Source organism: Sceloporus undulatus, chromosome 6, assembly GCF_019175285.1.
Source record: "Sceloporus undulatus isolate JIND9_A2432 ecotype Alabama chromosome 6, SceUnd_v1.1, whole genome shotgun sequence".
Lineage (NCBI taxonomy): Eukaryota > Metazoa > Chordata > Lepidosauria > Squamata > Phrynosomatidae > Sceloporus > Sceloporus undulatus.
Window position 1 is genome coordinate 95,492,401 of NC_056527.1, and position 19,319 is coordinate 95,511,719.

Consider the following 19,319-nt stretch of genomic DNA (forward strand, 5'->3'; position numbering starts at 1 on the left):
CCACAGCATCCTGAGACTTATAGGTGCTTTCTGCACCGCCATTTGGGACGTCCGGAGGACGTCCCATTTTAAAAAAGGGGCGTCTCTTATAGACGCCACTGGGCCTAGTACGGACTCCGTCCATACAAGATGGCGCCGGCCCTTCTACATGGCCGGCGCCATCTTTGCGTATCGGACGCTGAGCGTCCATACGCGTCGCGTCGCTTGTGACGTAGCGAGTGCGCCCCTGGAGCTTCTTTTTCGGTCCGCACGGGAGTCGGGCCGTGTGAAGGCTCCGGCTCCCCCGCGGACCTACTGGCGGCGGCAGCAGAGCGCCGCAAAGCGGAGGTATGTACCCCGCCATAGTTTTGCAAAGCACAGCACTCCTTGGCAGACTAGATTAAAGTCCTTGTAAAACTACAAATTCCAGGATTCCATAGGATGGAGCTACATCACTTAAAGTGGTGTCAAGCTTGACTATTTCTACACTGTAGATGCACCCTAATGTTAGGATTGTACATGCCATCATCTTTCCCATTTCTTTGTATAGTGTAGTTGTGAATGCTGGACAGTGAAGAAAGCAAATAGGAAGAGAATTGACTAAACTGAGATGTGGTACTGAAGAAGAGTTCTGTGGATACAGAGGACTGTTAAGTAATTAAATGGATCCTAGAGCAAATCAAACCTGAACTCTCCCTAGAGACCAAGATCACTAAACTGAGGCTGTCATGCTTTGGCCATATCATGAGAAGACATAACTCACTAGAAAAGACAATTATGCTTAGCAAGGTAGAAGGCAGTAGGAAAAGAGGAAGACTGCATTCCAGATGGAGCAACTCAATCAAGAAAGCCACCTGAGTCTGCAAGACATGAGCAGCTATCAGTTGAAGTTGACCTGATGGCAGTTAGCAATAACAAAGAGTCCATGGGAGCACCTTTGTATCTGCCTCCTTGTCATCTAACCATAATACAGTGGCTCTCCTGTGCTGTAAATTACTCTGTTGAAATGCAGAAAGCTGTGGGTGACCAGAACAGCATTTTTTGTATGAAAGGACTGGGAGATCTGGCCAATTCTGTTACTCAGATCAGATTTCTGCCCTCAGAATTCTTCAAATAACCATAAGCTTTTTGCTCCAGGCTCATGTTGAGGGATCATCAGATTCTAGTTAAAACACGCTTACGTAATACCCACAAAATACAAAAAGCAAAGGTATCTGTGTTGGTTATAAGGAGAGGGGAACCTAAAATCACAGCAACATCATACCTTCATTAGGCCACCTTTTGGAGACTTCTTGCCTAATGGTATTATCTGGAGATCTTGAAATCTTGTTTTATCATTTTTGGTTGGCTTAATAACAGTACTGCACTAATATGGACTTTGAGGAATAGATTCATATGTTTGAAGTCTACTCATTTATGCTCTTCAGTATGTGGTGTAAAACAAACTTGTCATGGGGACTCCTTAGGCCTGTTCACTCATATACAATTTCCTATGGCACTGTCCTTATGGGATAGGTGTGTGTGTGTATATCCCAGTCTTGTGAACTAAGCAGTGTTAATCCTGAGGCACAACTAAGGAGGGAGAAATCTAATAGTTTTGCTTTCTTCCATACTCAGATTTGTGAAAACCTCAAAGAATATTCCTAACCGCTCCACTTCTGGAATATAAAGGAATTTGTAGATTTGGTAAATTCCTCAAAAACAAACTGAAACAAAATTCTCAAACCCTAGGACTAGGTAAATGTGTTCTTATCATGCAGAGGATTGTACCTGTCCTTGCCCCATGTTTTTATAGTTGAACAGATGTGAGTTCTGACTTAGCACTGACATGACTGAGGGGGGAAAACAGGGTTTGGACCCTGACTTTCAAGAATTAAGCACTCAAAGCCCCATATGTGAATAGACAAATCATTCTGTTTCAGTTCCTTCCTCATTTATATTTCTAAAATCTTCAATTCCTTTTATCCCAAACAGGAGAAAATGTTGCAAAGGGATCTTGTAGTGCCTTTTGAGCTAACTGTCAAAAGGCATTGTAGCATAGGTTTTTGAGACTAACTGAACAAAAGATGTTCATAGACTTGGTCTACTTCCTCAGATCAAGTCTACAAAAGCTTATGCTACTTCTTTTGCACAGCCACTAAAAGATCCCTTTGCATCCTGATATTCTAGAGTAACACAGGTATGAATTCTACCCCCAGGAGAAATTGTGTGAAGGTTAGTACGTTTGTACTAGTAAATTCTTGCAATCCTCATCTTTATGCACCACACACACACACACACACACACCTTTCTGCATTTCCACGCAGGCTCTGAATTCAAGCTAATCACTTGAATCCTTTTGATAATTCCAAATAAAGTAAATGGAGTTTACCTATATATATTGATTTGCCATTCAGCAATTGATGCAGCGAGTCTGCTCTTGTTGTCTTGAGCCAGGGTGGTGTAGTTATTGTACTAGTATTCCAGAGACCAGGGTTTAAATACCTACTCAGCTGTAGAAACCCACTGGGTGACCTTGGGCAAAGTTACACTCTCTCAGCCTGTGAGAATGGCAATGGCAAGCCTCTTCAGAATAAATCTTGTCATGAAAACCCTGTGATAGAGCTACCGTAAATCACAGTTGACTTGAAGGCATATAACAACAACGCAACTGTTGTTAGAACTAAACAATAAAATTCGGACCATTGTTTCCCAAGGAGTTTTATAATTTAGGGGACGAAACTCTCCTTTGACCCATTCAAACATAAAATTCAATACATGAAGAAGTGCCTCTCTCTGTATATGCCTGCCAAAGGACTGGGTTCTGCTGGAGGGACCCTCTTCTTTGCTCAACCTTCTCGGCATTGGCCCCCCATTTGTGGAATGCCTGGCCCTTGGGGGCCTGACTAGCACCAGAGCTGGTTTCTTTTCACTCCCAAATTGGTGATGTGACTTTTAATTAAAGCCTTTGGGACCTAATTTACTTTTATGCACAAATATAATTTTTTAAAAAACCTTTTAGCCTTTTAAAGCTGTTTTAACATGTTTGAATTGTTCAATACTGTTATGTTTTGACCTTGTATAAGTAATGGGTTGATTTTAATCGAGAATTGTTTAAATAGATGTTCCTGTTTTTATTGTTGTTGTTGTTGTTGTTGTTATGTTCATTTATATCCCACCTTTCCCCCAATAATGAGACCAAAGCCAGCTTGTGAAAAGCCGACTGTCGATTTATGGCAACCCTATGACTTTCATAGGGTTTTCTTCAGCAAGGAATACTCAGAGGTGGTTTTGATACTTCATTCCTCTGCAATAAAGCCTACAGCACCTGGTATTTATTGACAGTCTCTCATAAAAATATGAACCAGGGCTGACCCTGCTTAGCCTCCAACATTGGAAAGGATCTGGTGCCTTTAGGGTATTTAGTCCTCTTTACTCTTCACAGCAAAGTTGGATGTCCTTCGGCAAGTCACACTCTCTCTGCCTCAGAGGATGGCAATGGCAAACTCCTTCCAAAGAACTTGCCAAGAAAACCCTACGATAGGTTCATCTTAGGGTTGCCATACATCAAAAACAGCACAGATTAAAACAATATATCAGTATTAAAGATACTGAAAAGACAATTAAACAGGTCATGAAGTCAAAACTATGCTAATATTCTATCTGTTTATATTGCTCTCAGCTGACAGTTTGCCACCCTGGAAAAAAAGTGGGATAAAACTTATTAAATAAATAAAAGACCATGAACCAACTTTTTCAATAGCAGCTAGCACCAAGTATATATATATTTATTTATTTATTTATTTATTACCGGAAGCAACCAGTGTCTTGCATTCTCCAAGTATTCTCTCCCAATTGATTTCTCAAAACTTTGTCTCCAGTAAGTGTTATCCTCCTTATTGTGGCTTCCATGGATGTGGTTTATGAAGGCGTCTAGGGAGCGTTCTTCGTTAAGCCTAACAGCTTGTCCTTTGCTTTGCACGTCAATTGAACTTCTTAATTAAAATTCACCCCAGTGAGAATTAAGACCAGCACTGCTCAGGGACCATTCCTTCCCTCCTTCTCCCTGATACAGTTTCAAGCCAAGATGAGGGAAAACAAGTCTTCTCATTGGTCCAAAACTCTTTTCTGAAATTGTTTGCATTTTGCGGGCTTGCTTGCTTCAACTCAATTACTCTCTCCAAGGGAAAAAGGCAGGATTAAAAAAAAAACCATACAGAAAATAATGAGGAACTCTTAGCATAATGCAATAAGTGTGGAATTTTCAGAAGATCCAGGGGGCTGGAAAGAAATGAATACTGTATATGCAGACGAGATTCTCTTGCTCCATAGAATTAGCCCATTAGAAAAGTAGAGGCTTTAGAATATCAAAGTATAGCTCAAGCACATATTACAGTCATGAAGTCTTTATCTTATCACAGTGTATCTTTCATTCTGCCTATACTTTCTGCAAAAGACAGATGATGTAGAAAAATTAGACCTCTAATGTTGACATTAAAGAGCCAGCGTAGTGTAGTGGTTTAAGCATTGGACTACTACTCTGGAGATCAGGGTTCAAGTCTACACTTGAGCATAAAAATCCACTGGATGACCTTGGGCAAGTCACACTCTCTCAGCCTCAGAGATGGCAATGGCAAACCCGCTCTAAACTTGCCAAGAAGACCCTGAGATAAGCTTGTCTTTGGGCCACCATAAGCCAAAAATGACTTGGCGGCACACAACAACAACGACAAAGTTGAAATATGGGAGGGTTAAATGTAAATTTGATGTATCTCCATCAGAATTGGATGTTATCTTCGCACATGCACAAGGAGAAGTACATTCACTTTTTGGTGACAAGAAGTGTCACAAGATCTGTATCAAATCTTCACAAGAACACATTTAAATATGGAAATTTTAATGTGCTTGTACCCCTGTGTTGTGTGGACAAAATAATAATAATAATAATAATAATAATAATAATAATAATAATAATAATAGGATTTATTTATATCCTGCCCAATTACTGGGAATCCAGGTGGCTTACAACAGTGGGGATAATACAAAGCAATAACAAACATGAAAATAATAAAACAATATAACATAGCAATACATAGTAAATAATAATAATAATAATAATAATAATTTCATAACAATTCAATAATAACATGAATAACACAAAAGATTACATTCCAATCAATAATTATCAAAAGGAAATCCCCATTTTCAACCCCTCATTCAAAAATTAACAAAGCAAATGCCAATAAACAATGAAATAATAAAACAAATACAGCATAGCAAGTTACAAGATTACAGTTAAGAAGTTACAATTAAAAGATTACATGCATTGCTGTTGGGAGGCAGGGGGAGGTGAGGGATTAGAAATGTCTGTATTCTCCCATTGCTCATTTCTTTTGCTGCTGCTGTTTGAACCTGCTTCTTGTAGTCACGTGATCCCAATGAATCAGGGAGCACTTAGACAACATGATTGTGTTGCCATGTTACAACGCTGTCATGTAGCCAACTGGAACTGGCTATGTAATGACATCAGAAATCCAATTCAGAACAATGCCAATGTGACCTGCCTTTACTCTGCGTGGCTGAGCTGAACCCCTTTGTCCTTGTTACCTACAAACATAATCAAAACAACAAAAAGTGGGGCAGGTATTTTTGCAGCCCATCACAACTTTCTCCCCAAAGTGCAAACAGGGGCTTTACAAAGTTCAAATTTTTGCCCCCCTCCATTTGTTGTTAATTGTCCTTGAGTCAACCTAAAGTCATGGTGACCCTGTGGCTGAGACATCTCCAAGACCTCCTGTCTGCCATTGCTCTGCTTAAGTCTTGAAGATTCATGCCCATGACCTCCCTAATTGAGTCTATCCATCTAGATTGCAATCTTCCTCTCTACTACCCTCCACATTTCCTAGCATTATTATATTTTCTAATGAAATGTGCCTTTTCATGATGTGGCCAAAGTACGACCGCCTCAGTTGGATCATCTTGGCTTTAGGGGTATTTCAGGCTTGATCTGACCAAGGACCTATTTGTTTGTCTTTTTGGCTGCCCCCGGTATCCTTAGCACTCTTCTCTGGCACCACTTCTCAAATGAGTTGATTTTCTTTTTATACCCTTTTATCACTGTCCAGCTCTCACATCCATACATAGTGATGGGGAATATCATGGCTCATTACTCATAAATATTTCCAGGAAATTTACTTGCCTCTTCTTTTTAGAGGACTCCAATTATGTATTTCTTTGTAGAATATTAATGAGGGTGCTTTCCATCCACCCTCATTTCTGCATTAGATAATAATTGAGGCTAGAGGCTGGTGATGAAATTCTAGAGCAGTGTTTAAATATTTCTGGCCTCTTGAGCAACAGTAGGCTGTAACACTTATTCAGGAAGAAGCTTGAAAATATATGTACATCTACAATGTAATGGGATAGGATTCCATAACGATTCCTGGAAATTGTAGATTCATGAGGGTGCAAATCATTCTCTCAGAACTAACACATACATATGCCACACATCACTTTGGAGAGCAACCACAAGCAGCTGATAGTTCATAGAGACCTCTCCATGCCTGTCCACAGACATGGTTATTCTTCCCAGGAGGTATAAACATTTGATGTCTTGGTCCTAAATCTATTTCCTAAAGCCCTGGAATAGATCTATTACTATATGTAGCATTCTATTCTCACATGTTAGAATAATTGTAGATATATATTTGCAAAGGCAAATTTAATGTAGATTTGTGCCCCATGGACCTGGGCCTCAAACTCCTTAAGTGACTGGCAATATGTCAGGTTCTTCTTAGTTTGCCCCCACCCCTATGTGTGTTTGTATGTGAAGTCCTTGGGTTCCCAGATAGAGATTTCAGTGTTTTGAGTTTTGGACTGGTTTTGGCATGCCTGACTTCTTTTCTACATATGCTGTATTCTGTTTTACTGTTTCCTCGGTCTGTTCTGATGGTCACTGTTCAATCATGGTAACTCGTATCAAATGATGACTTTTAAGTGTGAAGGAGCCATCTATGGCTTCCAACCTTTGCAAGGAAGATGGTTCACACATTCAGCTATAAGTAATTAAGGGACATACAGACATGTTCGAACTGGGTCGGAGTTTTTTCTTCACTGGAACTGTCAGTTCACATTATCACTCTGAGAGCTTTTAAAATGTCTGTGACAATGTATTTTTTTCTTAGCCAAACCTTGCTGCAAAGCTTGCTGCAAATCCAGTTTAACACATCACTGCAACCAACAAGTTGTGTTCTCTCCTTCTCTCTCTTACACACACACACACACACACACACACACACACACTGGAATGTAGGAATATGGGTGGCATTCACTCTGATCACATATCTTCCAACTGTCCTGATTTGACAGGAATACACCTGATTACTCCTGTCCGAGTTAATTTCTCCTCCTCCCATTTCTCCCCTTTGTACTCAGAATACTTTAACTGCTGAAGACTGAGTTTGAAGTGCAAAAGTAGTTTGCATCAGTTCAGGAGAGAAAAGAGAGAAGATGGCAGAGTCTTGCCTTTTGTGGTAGGCTCAGGCAAAAGCAAACTGCTGCAGTCTCTCCTAACCTCACCTGTCTGTTCTTCCTTATTAATAACTTACGCCATTATGACCACACTCTGATGTTGCTTGGCTACAAGTGTCCCTGTTTTCATCAGTGACCTGTTGGAGGGTACTGTATATGATCAATAACTTGGCCCTCAGACTAGTGAATTAGGGAGCAAAGGATCCTGAGCATGCAATCTGCTAACTTCACAAATGAAAAGGGGACATGTTCCAATACCTTAGAAAGCTGGTCTTTTGCTTGCTAGAAAGCCCAGTGAGTTTCAGCTCGCAGATGGTCTTAAGGCTCTCTTCAAGGGTCAGTATGAAAAATCAAAAAAGGATAACGCAGAAATGAATGACATCCCAATTATATAAAAGCATTATTATGTTTGTACATTGCTTAAAGCCTGACCATACTCTCTTAAAATCCAAGCTACAGAAATTTCTGAGCTAGGAATTTTAAAATCGAGATAACTTTGACGACATATAGATGTATTGCTAAAGAGAAAAGGACTATCTGAAAATTCTGGAGCATTTAATAAGAGGGGAAGACAGCCAGTTTCCTAATTTAAGCTCTGGCATTTTAATAAAAGATTTTAAGATTTTAAACTGAAAGATTTTATAACAATGAGAGATGGCCAGTTTTCTCAATAAAGCCTAAAGGAACTAAAGATTTTAATATTAAGGTCTACTCCCTTTTTTTAAAAAAAAAACTGCTTTGAATTATTGATTAATTATATTTTTAATTTTTGTATGATATGAATTTTTAAAGTTATTTTAAATTTTTTAAATTTAATTTTTAATATTTAAATTTATTTAATTTTGAAGCATCCTTGAGCCTTAGAGATCTGTCTGCAAAATACATGGTGGCCACAGGGAGTCTGACTGCTCCCATTAGAGTATTATAAGATCTGTGTGGTCTTTGTTTTAGCTCCTCACTATAATGTCCTTAATACTGTTCTTTTGAATGAGATCTGGAGTAGTTTGTAGTTTGATTTGTAATTTGGTGTGGCACTATTGCACTCTGATTGAGAGTTTTAAATACTCCTTAAACTGAACATTCTTCTCAGATGAAGGAAACTATAATCTTTATGCTTAGACATCATAGGATACAGCAGTGTGCAGTTCTCTCTTTGCCACAGGATAGAATCACAATTCTTCTTGTACATAACTATGGCCATTAAAGCAGGATATAGCACTATAATTGTGCAATGAGCTTCTGGAGTGTGAACTATCAAAACAAATAGGTGTCAACATCTGTAGGTCTTCTATATACGGAAGTTGTGGTCCTCTTTACTTTTAAATCCAAGAAATGAGTTTCAGACTCATCATATTCTAAATCAAATTCTTGGAATTTTGTTGTTGCTAACTCTTGGGCCCAAACAGAGAGGCCAAAATAAAGCTGCTTTGGGTCACTTTGGAGGTATACTGTTTAAATGATGCATCCTAAGAGGCCAGAAACCATGCTAAAGCCATGCTCCAGTCTTAAGGACTGGAGTGCAGCTTTGGCACAGCTTGTGGCCTCTTAAGACGCATGCATCATTTAAACAGCATGCCTCCAAAGTGACCCGAAGCAGCTTTATTTTGGCCTCTCTGTTTGGGCCCTAATTTTTTGTTCTTGTTAACTATCTCCAAGTTGATATATGGTGACCCTGTGAATGAGAAACTTTGAAGTCCCCCTATCATCGACTGCCCTGCTCTGCTCTTGCAGACTCAGGGCTGTGGCTCTTTGATTATGTCTATACATCTGGAATGTGATCTTCCAGTTTCACTCTCTCTGCAGATGTCAAACATATTGTCAGTATACATAAACCAAACAATAAGTTGTTCGGAAAATAAACATTCAGAATAGATGATTTCACTTTCAAAGCTCTCCATGTATAGGCTAGGCACCTTTGTCCCACAGTGGCACACCATGACAATGGCACACCATGACAACTCCTTTTGTTTGTCCTACTTTTTAGCTGCTCTTAAAATGTCCTAATTTCTCTTTTTTCTATCACTTTCCCACTTTGCCCTGAACTTCAGTTGCTGAAAACTGAGTTCAAACTGAAAAAGCTCTTTATGCCCAATTAACTCTACAGAGAGAAGAGGAGAGACGGTGGCTGAATCTTGCACTTCCCAAGTAGGCTCAGGCAAAAGCAAACTTTTGTAACATCTTCCAATTTGTCTGTTCTTTCTCATTAATAACTTTTGTCACCTTAACCACACTTTGAAGTTGCTTGGCTACACATGTCCTGGTTTTCATCTGTGAAATATTGGAGGGTATGCCAATGTACCTTAGTCAGTGTGTCTTCCTGAGGAATACTAGTTTAAAGGGAGCTCACAACCAAGATGACTCAAATGTCTTCCCCGTTCAAATATGTTATCTTATTAATGAAATCTGAAGAATATGGTATGTAAATGGAATTAGGGGGTATAAATATTTTTCACAAATTGAGAGAGTGACTTTAGGACTAAACTACAGCTGACAATATGAGACAGCCTGGAGGCTAGTTAACATTTTGTAGTTTTTTGGTAAATTATAAAATATGAGTATGCTGGGGGTCAGGATTTCACATTTTCTTCTGATGTATAAACTGGACTCAGGCCTTCACCAGGGTTATTTTAATTGTTTTAGTAACAACCACTGGAAGATGATCTTTACATAAATTGTATGTGCCTCTTTGATGACAACAGAGGAGTAAAGAGATAATTCTCATCCATCTTGTCATTACCTGTGATTCATGTTATTCCAGGGACAGGAAGCTATACTTTCTATCTGTTACAATTCTTAAAAAAAACATAACTTATCAGCTGGTCCTATGGGACAGGGACATGAACTGAGAAGGTATTCTGAAGAACCCTTTAGAGTCTGACAACTTGTACACAGACCAGCCCCCCGCCAAAAGGTATAATTCCATATTTTCAAAGAAACAGAATAAGTTGACTTTAAAAAGATCATGGTGAGGAATTGTGTATGTGTGTGTGTGTGTGTGAGGGGACACCTTATTCACAGCTTGTCTCTTGAATGGTTTAAGTGTTCTGCTACACACTTTGATGAGTATCATCTTCTCTACCCCCCCCCCCCCCAATTCTCTTTGTTTTGAAAGACCTTGAGAAAACTACCATAATTGAAAATGGGGAAATCCGCATCAATGGGAAGGGGAAGAAGATTCGTAAACCACGCACCATCTACTCAAGCCTCCAGCTTCAGGCCCTCAACCAGCGCTTCCAGCAAACTCAGTACCTGGCCTTACCTGAGCGGGCAGAGTTAGCAGCACAGCTGGGCTTGACACAAACCCAGGTGAGAATAAGTTTGAAATCAGCACACCATTCTGTTTATTCATTAGCTACTTTTCTAACACATCTTTCTCAGGGCTTGGAAGCAGCGAGCTACTAGCCACATAGTTTTCTAAGTTATAAACTCCTTCTCCCCCATTCTCTATCCCGCTTTCTAAAGGAATAATGATAATGATGATGTGATACAATAACAACAGATTAAATATTACAAGTTGGGACACGTAACTTCAGTTAAAACACATATAACATCTGTTAAAGTGTATATAAAACTAATATCTATTAAAAACAGTCAATTCATACACTAGGTCCTTGGTATCTGTTGCGGTTTGGTTCAGGACCCCACATGGATACCAAAATCTGTGGATGCTCAAGTCCCATTATACACAATGTTTTAGTAAAATGGTGTCCCTTATGTAAAAGGACCAAATCAAGGTTTGCCTTTTGAAAACACACACAAACACACAAACACACACAAACCATGGATGGTTGAATCCATGGATGCAGAATCCATGGATATGGAGGGCCAACTGTAATTTAAAATTCATAAATTAAAATTCATCTGGATAGGCCTGTCAGAAGAAACCTGTCTTTACTGTTGTTTTGAACTCCAGTCCCAATCCGGTTTACCCTCATATCAACCCTGTGAGGTAGACCAGGTGGAGTGCTATGCAACTTGCTCAAGGCCAGCTAGAGAGCTTCATGTGGCATTAATCACATGTGTCTATTCTGGCTCCACCAGAATAGCATGCAATCTTCAGTGGGAGAGTAGCATGGACTACATGTGTGTGTAGGAGTGATCTTATCTTTTTTTTCTGTCTGCCAATTTCCTACCTCCAACCTGCTTTTTCACCCACTGGAAATGAGAGACAGTTGAGAAGTACAATATGTTTCTCCTATCAGCTCCCAAACAGCTAGGAGTTTGTTTTAAAGGTAGAAAACTGGTAGCAAGGAATGCTCTTTCCCCAACACTTTCCACCAGAACGCTCTACCCCAAGCCTGATACCCTCTGGATGAACTGATGAAATCCCATCATCGCTAGCCAGCATGGTTACCTTAGCTGCAGTGAATGAGAGTTATAGTTCATCCCATCTGGAAGGTGCCAATGTTGGAAGAGGCTCTATTGAAGCCTGCTCCCTGGAGCGTTGCTCAGTATTAAAAATAAGAGAAACAAAACTTGAACTGGGAGAGACTAAATATGATGAACATCATTAGTGCTTAATACCAGATATGAACACGTGTCCCATATAGCCACTGAAACCAAAGTGGCTTATCACATTTGAACAAGAATAGAAATAAATGATATAAAATTAAAATGATAAATACATTAATAAACAATGAACCCACACAATTCATCATTGAAATCAATGAATGAAAGGCCTGAGTAAAGTACAATAACCTGTGTGTTTCTTTTTGAGAAAATGTCAGAAAGGAGGGGCGACCATTGGAAAGGCCTTGTTTCTGGTAACCACCATATTGGGCCAGAAAGTAAGGCAAGTATGGTCAATCTCAGTTTGAAGTGTCTAGTATGCAAATTCATGGTCTACGAACATTTTGATGAGGTTAAAAAGCAGGGATTCTAGACTCAAACTCTCATCAGGATAATGGTCAGGGATGATGAGAGCTGCAAATCTAGCAACAGCTGGAGGGCCACCCTACCTGACATGGGCAACCTTGGTATACCTGTGTAGAAGATGCATGCACAGAAACCTCTTTCTGCAAATGCATTGTCACACACACTGTGGCAAGATGGAGATGTATGCTGGTCTCTATTCGTTCTGCGTTCCATGCAGAATCAGAATTCTGTTGCAGAAAAGCTATCCCATTCCTGCTCTAAAGACCAAGACTTCCATTGATGAATCTTTTGAATGAACTCTCATCTACCAAACAGTCTACTGGAGAAACAGTTTGACTCAAGATATTCCATATAGTCTCTTCTGTGTTCAAGTGCACAGCTGATTAGAAAGAGTCCAAGGAAAGGTCCCCTTTCAGGTTGACATCTGAACTAAGAAATTGATACACTGTCCCAAGAAAGAATCTCAGTTTATAACACTTTACAGTTTTAGAATGCCCCCCCCTTCACAAAATCTTCCTCATACAGTTTTGACAGGTTTTTACTTGACTTGCTCCTTCTCTGTCTAAAAAAATAAAACAAATCTTTTTTATGCCTCTGGCTGTGGACTCACCCCTGACATCTGTCTGTCTCAAGCAATCATGTTAAGCTGTTCAACCAGCTGTAAAGGAGGCTGCTGGATTGGAGGAACATATTTCTGACAGTACTGATTCCCTTGCCTTCCCACCACTTTGCAAACTCTGGACATTCCTCACCTTGAGGCCCAGGAAGAAACAGCAGCTGTGTAGGACCATGGGTTTGCTAGAGATTTTGTAAATATCTTGTCTCCTCCCCCTATTTTGTATTTTTTTTGTTTTGTTTTTTGTTTGCCTGAAAAGACAAGAAATGTATGCACACATACATACTCAGATACATATCCAGATCACCAATTGGTACCAGCTAGCAACATCATGTCTGCCCTGGGTTTCAGTCCAAATTTTAAAGGAGCTATCCAAGGTGATTTTTTCATAGAGCTGTGCACATTAGACAATTCCTTAGTTTCAACTAAGACCAGATGGATTTGCCCCCATTTATGTCAGTACAACCAGGTGCCACTGGTACCCATGTAAGTATGACATTACATTAGTAACAGGTCATGCTTACATTCTGCAAATGCTTGTTTCTGAATCTTCTGAGAATCTTGATCAGTACCAAAGCTATCCATTATAAGCCCTGAAAGGCATTGTGGTAGGTCAGCATTTGAAATACCAGCCTCTCAGAGTGATGGGGAGATGGAGTGCTTAAGGTGAACACAATACTTCTAAACACAAAGCCAGTTCATTTGCTTTTACACTGTGCCTTGTTTCCTAAATATACTTGTGATAGGGAAGCACAAAACAATGGTGAGTGTTTTGTTTTGTTTTTAAAGAGAGAGCTGGAGGTGGTTTCAGGGTGGCTTTACTTCTCCTGATGCGCCACTTTTTTTTAAGGAATCACAACCTTCCTCCCAGACAAACAGGTTTTGCAGGTTTCTGAAACAATACCAGGACCTATAAAACCTGTTTTCTGGTGATGAAAGTGGGATGAACATTCACACAATGAGATGCAATCCCATGCACTCCAACATTTCACAGAAGCAAACCAGGAAATGTGTGGCCAAGCAACATCAGAGTGTGATCAAGATGGGAAAAAATATTAATGAGGAAAAACACACAAGCTAGGAGAGGTAGCAACAGTTTGGTTTTGCTAGAGCAGGGGTAGGCAATCTTTTTGAGCCAGGGGCCGGGTTGTTGTCCCCAGACAACTGGGGGGCCGAAGCCAAAAAACAAATAATTAAATAATTTTTTAAAAATTAAATATATAAATAAACCAGGACAAATGTAGGACAAAATTTTCAAATGGAAGACACTTTTTTTAAAAAAAAATTGAGGACACGCGAAAAAATTTGCTGATTTTTAAAAAAATGTTAATATAAATGCATGTTTCTGAGGCTTCTATAGACAATTGCCCCCCAAAGGCCCCGGTGGCAATCGGTGGCAGGACCGGGCTGGGGCCGGTCCCAAGGCCTCGCCGGGCCGCATTCGGCCCGCGGGCCACAGGATGCCTACCCCTGTGCTAGAGCCTACTGGGAAGGTCAATATACTGCCACCCTCTCTCCCCTGCTGTGTTAATTGAGAGCAAACAACTTCTGCACTTTGAAATCAGTTTGCAGCAATTAAACTAAGCTGAGGAGAAAGGGGGGAGGAGGAGAGACTGGGACATTATAAAGCAGATGAAAAAGCAGGATGACAGATGAAAAACTAATCCCTGCCAAATTGAGATAGGCCTGAAACACATGGGCCAAATAAGATGACTTCCAGCCACTTTGGGGGCATGGTGTTTAGATGACACATGCTCCCAAAGTGGTCTGAAGCCGTGCCAAGGCTGCACCAAGCTGGGAAAAGCTGGACTAAAATGGAGTCAATTTAGATTGACTCCTGGCCAGCACAGCTTGGGACTGCGGCAGTGGCCCACTTCTGGTCACTCCTTCCAGGCTGTCTCTTCCAGGCCATAGTGGATCTGCCCTGGCTTTTACACTTTGGACAGTTCCTTCAGCCAGTGTGGCATAGTAGTTTGCATGTTGGATTAGGACTCCAGGAGACTAGGGTTCAAATCCCTGCTCAGCCATTGAAATTCACAAAGTGACTTTGGGCAAGTTACAGTCTCTTAGTCTTAGAGGAAGGCAAGGGACTGCCTCTGTAAAGCAAGAACATCCTATGATGGGGTTGCTGTAACTCAGAGTTGTCTTGAAGGCATATAACAACAATCGGGGATTAAGCCTAGGATCTTCTTCAGGCAACACATATGCTTTTCTCTAAACTATAGCTTGATTTTATCCATATCTTTAACCTGGAACTAGAATGGGTGCTTATGGACAAATCAAAATGCATTATCAACAAAAATGAGGTCAAAAAAAGACAGCAATTTCCATAAATCTATTCTGTACTTGTATACATATATATACAAATTATACATAGCTGGAGTTGTAGTCCAAAAGAGTAATTTTTCTAAACTCAGGTGCATCACTAACCTATTCTGATATTATTATTTTTTTGTATTTTAAACGATAAGCCAGTACATGATCCCCTCTCACTCTCCATGATAAGAGGAAGATAAAATGACTTACAAGTTCAGACTTTCTTTTGTGAAATGTTAAGTCCTAGGTTTTTCCTTTGCTTCTTCTGGTAGTTTTCCACTTTTATGAAATGCCCTGAAGATCAATGTTTAAATTTTTCCCTCTCTGATCTTTCCAAAAATGCCGTTGCACAATCAGGTTTTTTGTTTTGTTTTGTTTTGTTTTTGGTAAGTGGGGGAGAGAACAGGAGTTGGGAGTGAAAAAGCTGAGTTTCTTTAAAGATTTAGCTGGGGTCAAGCAGCAGACGAGTGCATTAAAAAGCATGTAAGGGCAGGTTGCTGATGCAATATTTCCTGAAGCTAGTCCCCAGCACTTGAGAACAATTGTAATCCTTTATTTTTACAATAGCTTTTGAAGATGGGACACTGTTATTCCCATTTTATGGATGAGGAAATTCAGGCAGTATGAGAGAGAAGATGATGATGATAGTATGGGAAGGTACCAGGAGGCTATCCAAATCCAGCATGGAGTAATGGTTTGAGTTGGAATATGACTCTGGAAACCAGGGTTCAAATCTTCACTTGGCCATGGAAACCCACTGGATGACCTTAGGCAAGTCACATTTTCTCAGCCTCAAAGGCAGGCAAAGGAAACCCCCTCTGAACATATCTTTCCCCCCCAAAACAAACAAACCCTCAGGTTGCCATAAGATGGAAACCACTTGAAAGCACTCAACAACAATCCAAATACAATCATTGTCACAAAGAAGAACAATTGATTCACCAGGTCATCACAGACTGACTTAGGGTGGCTGTTTGTAGCCTCAGTGGTTTCCCCATTTAATCCAGGAGAATTCAAGTTGGAAAATATGTAGGGCATTCCTGTTGGGATGCAGGCTGCTTCATCAATGTCCCTCATATAACTAAGGCTTCAAATCGCTGTGTTGGTTCCAGAAGCATGGCTTTATCTTAAAATCAAGACCTCCTTCACCAACATTGACAGATCTGTTGCAGGAACACCTCTGGGTCTGGCTCGCTCTATTGAAAAATGATGAAGAAAACCCATGAGTTCTATACATTTGCCAAACAATGCTTGGATGGGAAGCAACCTGATCCTACCCCAACTCCATTCATCTCTATTGGGGGCAGTCCCTTGGCATGGCTTTTGTCAGGGGTCTAAGGAGCCTTAAGGTGGTATATAAGAATTCTTTCTAGCCACAAGGAACAGGGACATTCCTTCAGCCCCAAAATGAAAATGGCAAGAAATCTTGTATCAGTGTGTCTGGCTTGGGGCTATAGTACATGTTTTCCACACTCATGGTTTAGGTTTGTAAGAGGCATTCTAACCAAGAAAAGCAAGATTAATGTCCTCTGTCACTAGCTGCTCCAATATTGCTTTCTCTTCAGCAAAGCAAAATGGCTAGGAACCTCAGAGAGTTGCCATATGCTCTCCTTTATAGAGATCAGTCCTCTATTTAAAGGCATTCTTAGTTGGAAGGGCTGTCTGGTCCAAATCCAATTTAAAGGTAAAGATTTCTAAGAAGGAAGAGCAGGGACTATTAATACAACACTTAGCCATAAATAAAACACATAGCATCTGGTCACTGTCTTCTCCATTTTACGTTTTTCATATTTTCTTTAATATGCTTGATGCTGCCTTGGGTTGAACTCTGGGAGAAAGGTGGCATATGAATGAAGTAAATAAAAAAACGAAATAAAAATTTGATGCAGTTCAGTGTGGTCTTTTGTTCTCTTGGGGGGTGATGCATAAGTTCCTGAACTCAAAACAGTATCTACAAATGGGATAACTTCTTTTTGAAGCCACAAAAATACTACATGTATTTCTTAAAGTAAATTAAAAGTCTGATGAATTTCTTCAGTAGCTCCAAAGCTGAAATTTTAGTTGTCCTCTAACCAATTTTTTTTTTTTGCTATGTGTACTCCCTACTCATACCTTTCCCTTTTCCTCCCCTGCAGGTCAAGATCTGGTTCCAGAACAAACGTTCCAAGTTCAAAAAGATTATGAAGCAGGGCTCCAGCATACAAGATGATCACCTCCACAATTCCTCATCTTTGTCTCCCTGTTCCCCTAATGTACCCCCACTCTGGGACATCCCCATGGCATGCAAAGGAACTCCCCTTCCCCCTAACAGCTATATCAATAGCTTTGCACCTTGGTACCACCAGCCCCAGCACCAGGACACCATGGGGAGGCCTCCAGTGATGTGACAAAGGTAGACATTGTAGCTTGGGTGCATATGTTGTGTCTCTTCCTCTGAAGCTCTGATCAGGACCCCAACACAGGACAATGGGGGATGTGAATGGAGGGATGGTATTTCTGAAGGAATCACCAGCACTTCTCTCTTGATGAGAAGCTCTCTGGCATCAGATGACTTAAAATGTGGAGATTGACTTCTGCAATCGGTTCAAGGACCAACTTCAACAGCAGTGGCAGAACGTTTGATGTGGAGATAAGGAAAGACGTAGATAATCGCTCCCTTAAAGTTGACATCAGAACTCCATTCCAAGTGGTATCACTTCATCTGGGATTTACAAGAGTCATGTCTATGCTCTTCTTCCATGACATAGTACTGTGCTGGCTCTCATTGTGTTAGGTAGTTGCCACAACTTTGGCTTGGTTTCAGTGCCTTAAACAGTTTTGACACTAGTCATCAAATAAACAGGTTACATTTTTCTAAGATGGAGTTTCAGATAGGGATAGGAAGGCTTTTTTTTTGTATTTCTGCCTGTCACACAGCTGCTAAAGACAGGGGAGAAATGGGTTTCCCCCCCTCCCACAGCAAACCCAATTTGTGTGGCAGGGAACTACATAGAATTTTGTATCAGACAGATATAGGGGTGGAGGATACAGAACTGGATGGAAATGCAAGAAAGAAAACAGACATGAAGGGACGTGGGGATGATTTGTGTGCTTCTACAGTTGTTGTTGGACTCTAGGTCCCATGAGCCCAAGCCAGGGCTAATAGGAACTGGAATCCATAGTATCCACAGGGCCACAGTTCCTCACATCTGCTCAGTGACATGCCTTCAATATGGGTGGGGCAGAAATTACTTGTTAACCTGAAGAAAATGCTATCTCTTCTCATGGGGTTAAAACTGGCAAGAATTTTACCCAGTGGATTCAATATACTCCTGCCTACAAAAAAAGGAGAGATTATAGTTGTATGTAAGTCAATATCCATACAGAGGTCCAGTTTGCTCATGTTATAAAACATTTAAAAAAAATATTCATATGCTTTTTTTACAAAGCCAAATTTGCTTTTCTATGTGTTACTAATATGCATTTCTGTTTTTTTAAAATGTGTTAAATACAGGATTATGTTTACAGTTAATGAAAAGTTTGTGGAATGTAATCCCAATTTCTCCTCCCGTCCCATTTTCTTAAAAAGATCATATTTGTTTCAAACACTACATGAAGTTCCCACCCACTCAAATAGCTTGAGTTTATTTAACTAAACAACTTTAAAACTAATTTAACTTTTTTTTTCTCCCCACACTTTGCCAAGCATAATGACAAAAATTTATTTATTAAAATAAAATTTTTGGTATATTATATTGTTTTCTTTTTATAAACAGAATGTAAAACTATAAATATTTTTTGTACAAATGTTGCTGTTGTGCCTTTTTCCCCTCCAGCTTTTCTAAAGTCTGAACCTGGGAAGTTAAAATGTAGGCACAGTGGTGAATGGATCTTCATCCAAATTCTTGCCAAGTCAGTTCAAATATAGCAGGCATGAAAAATATTTTGTCCTTCACATGTTATTGGTTTCAAACATCCCTGTCCCTCGTGGTTAGCGGCCCAGGGGGGGGCCGGCGGTAACATCTTTGTTACGCCGGATAATTAA

The 19,319-nt window shown here is 40.1% G+C and overlaps 1 protein-coding gene across 1 annotated transcript in view; it reads left to right on the top strand.

The window, feature by feature from the left end:
* Positions 1-18,639, top strand: part of DLX4 (distal-less homeobox 4) — a 69,079-nt gene extending 50,440 nt beyond the window's left edge. Inside the window, exons 2-3 of the mRNA XM_042475085.1 lie at positions 10,601-10,794; positions 17,431-18,639. Coding sequence (XP_042331019.1) covers positions 10,601-10,794; positions 17,431-17,682 — 446 coding nt within the window. The 3' untranslated portion in view covers positions 17,683-18,639. The remainder of the gene's footprint in view (positions 1-10,600; positions 10,795-17,430) is intronic.
* The last annotated feature ends 680 nt before the right edge of the window (positions 18,640-19,319 follow it).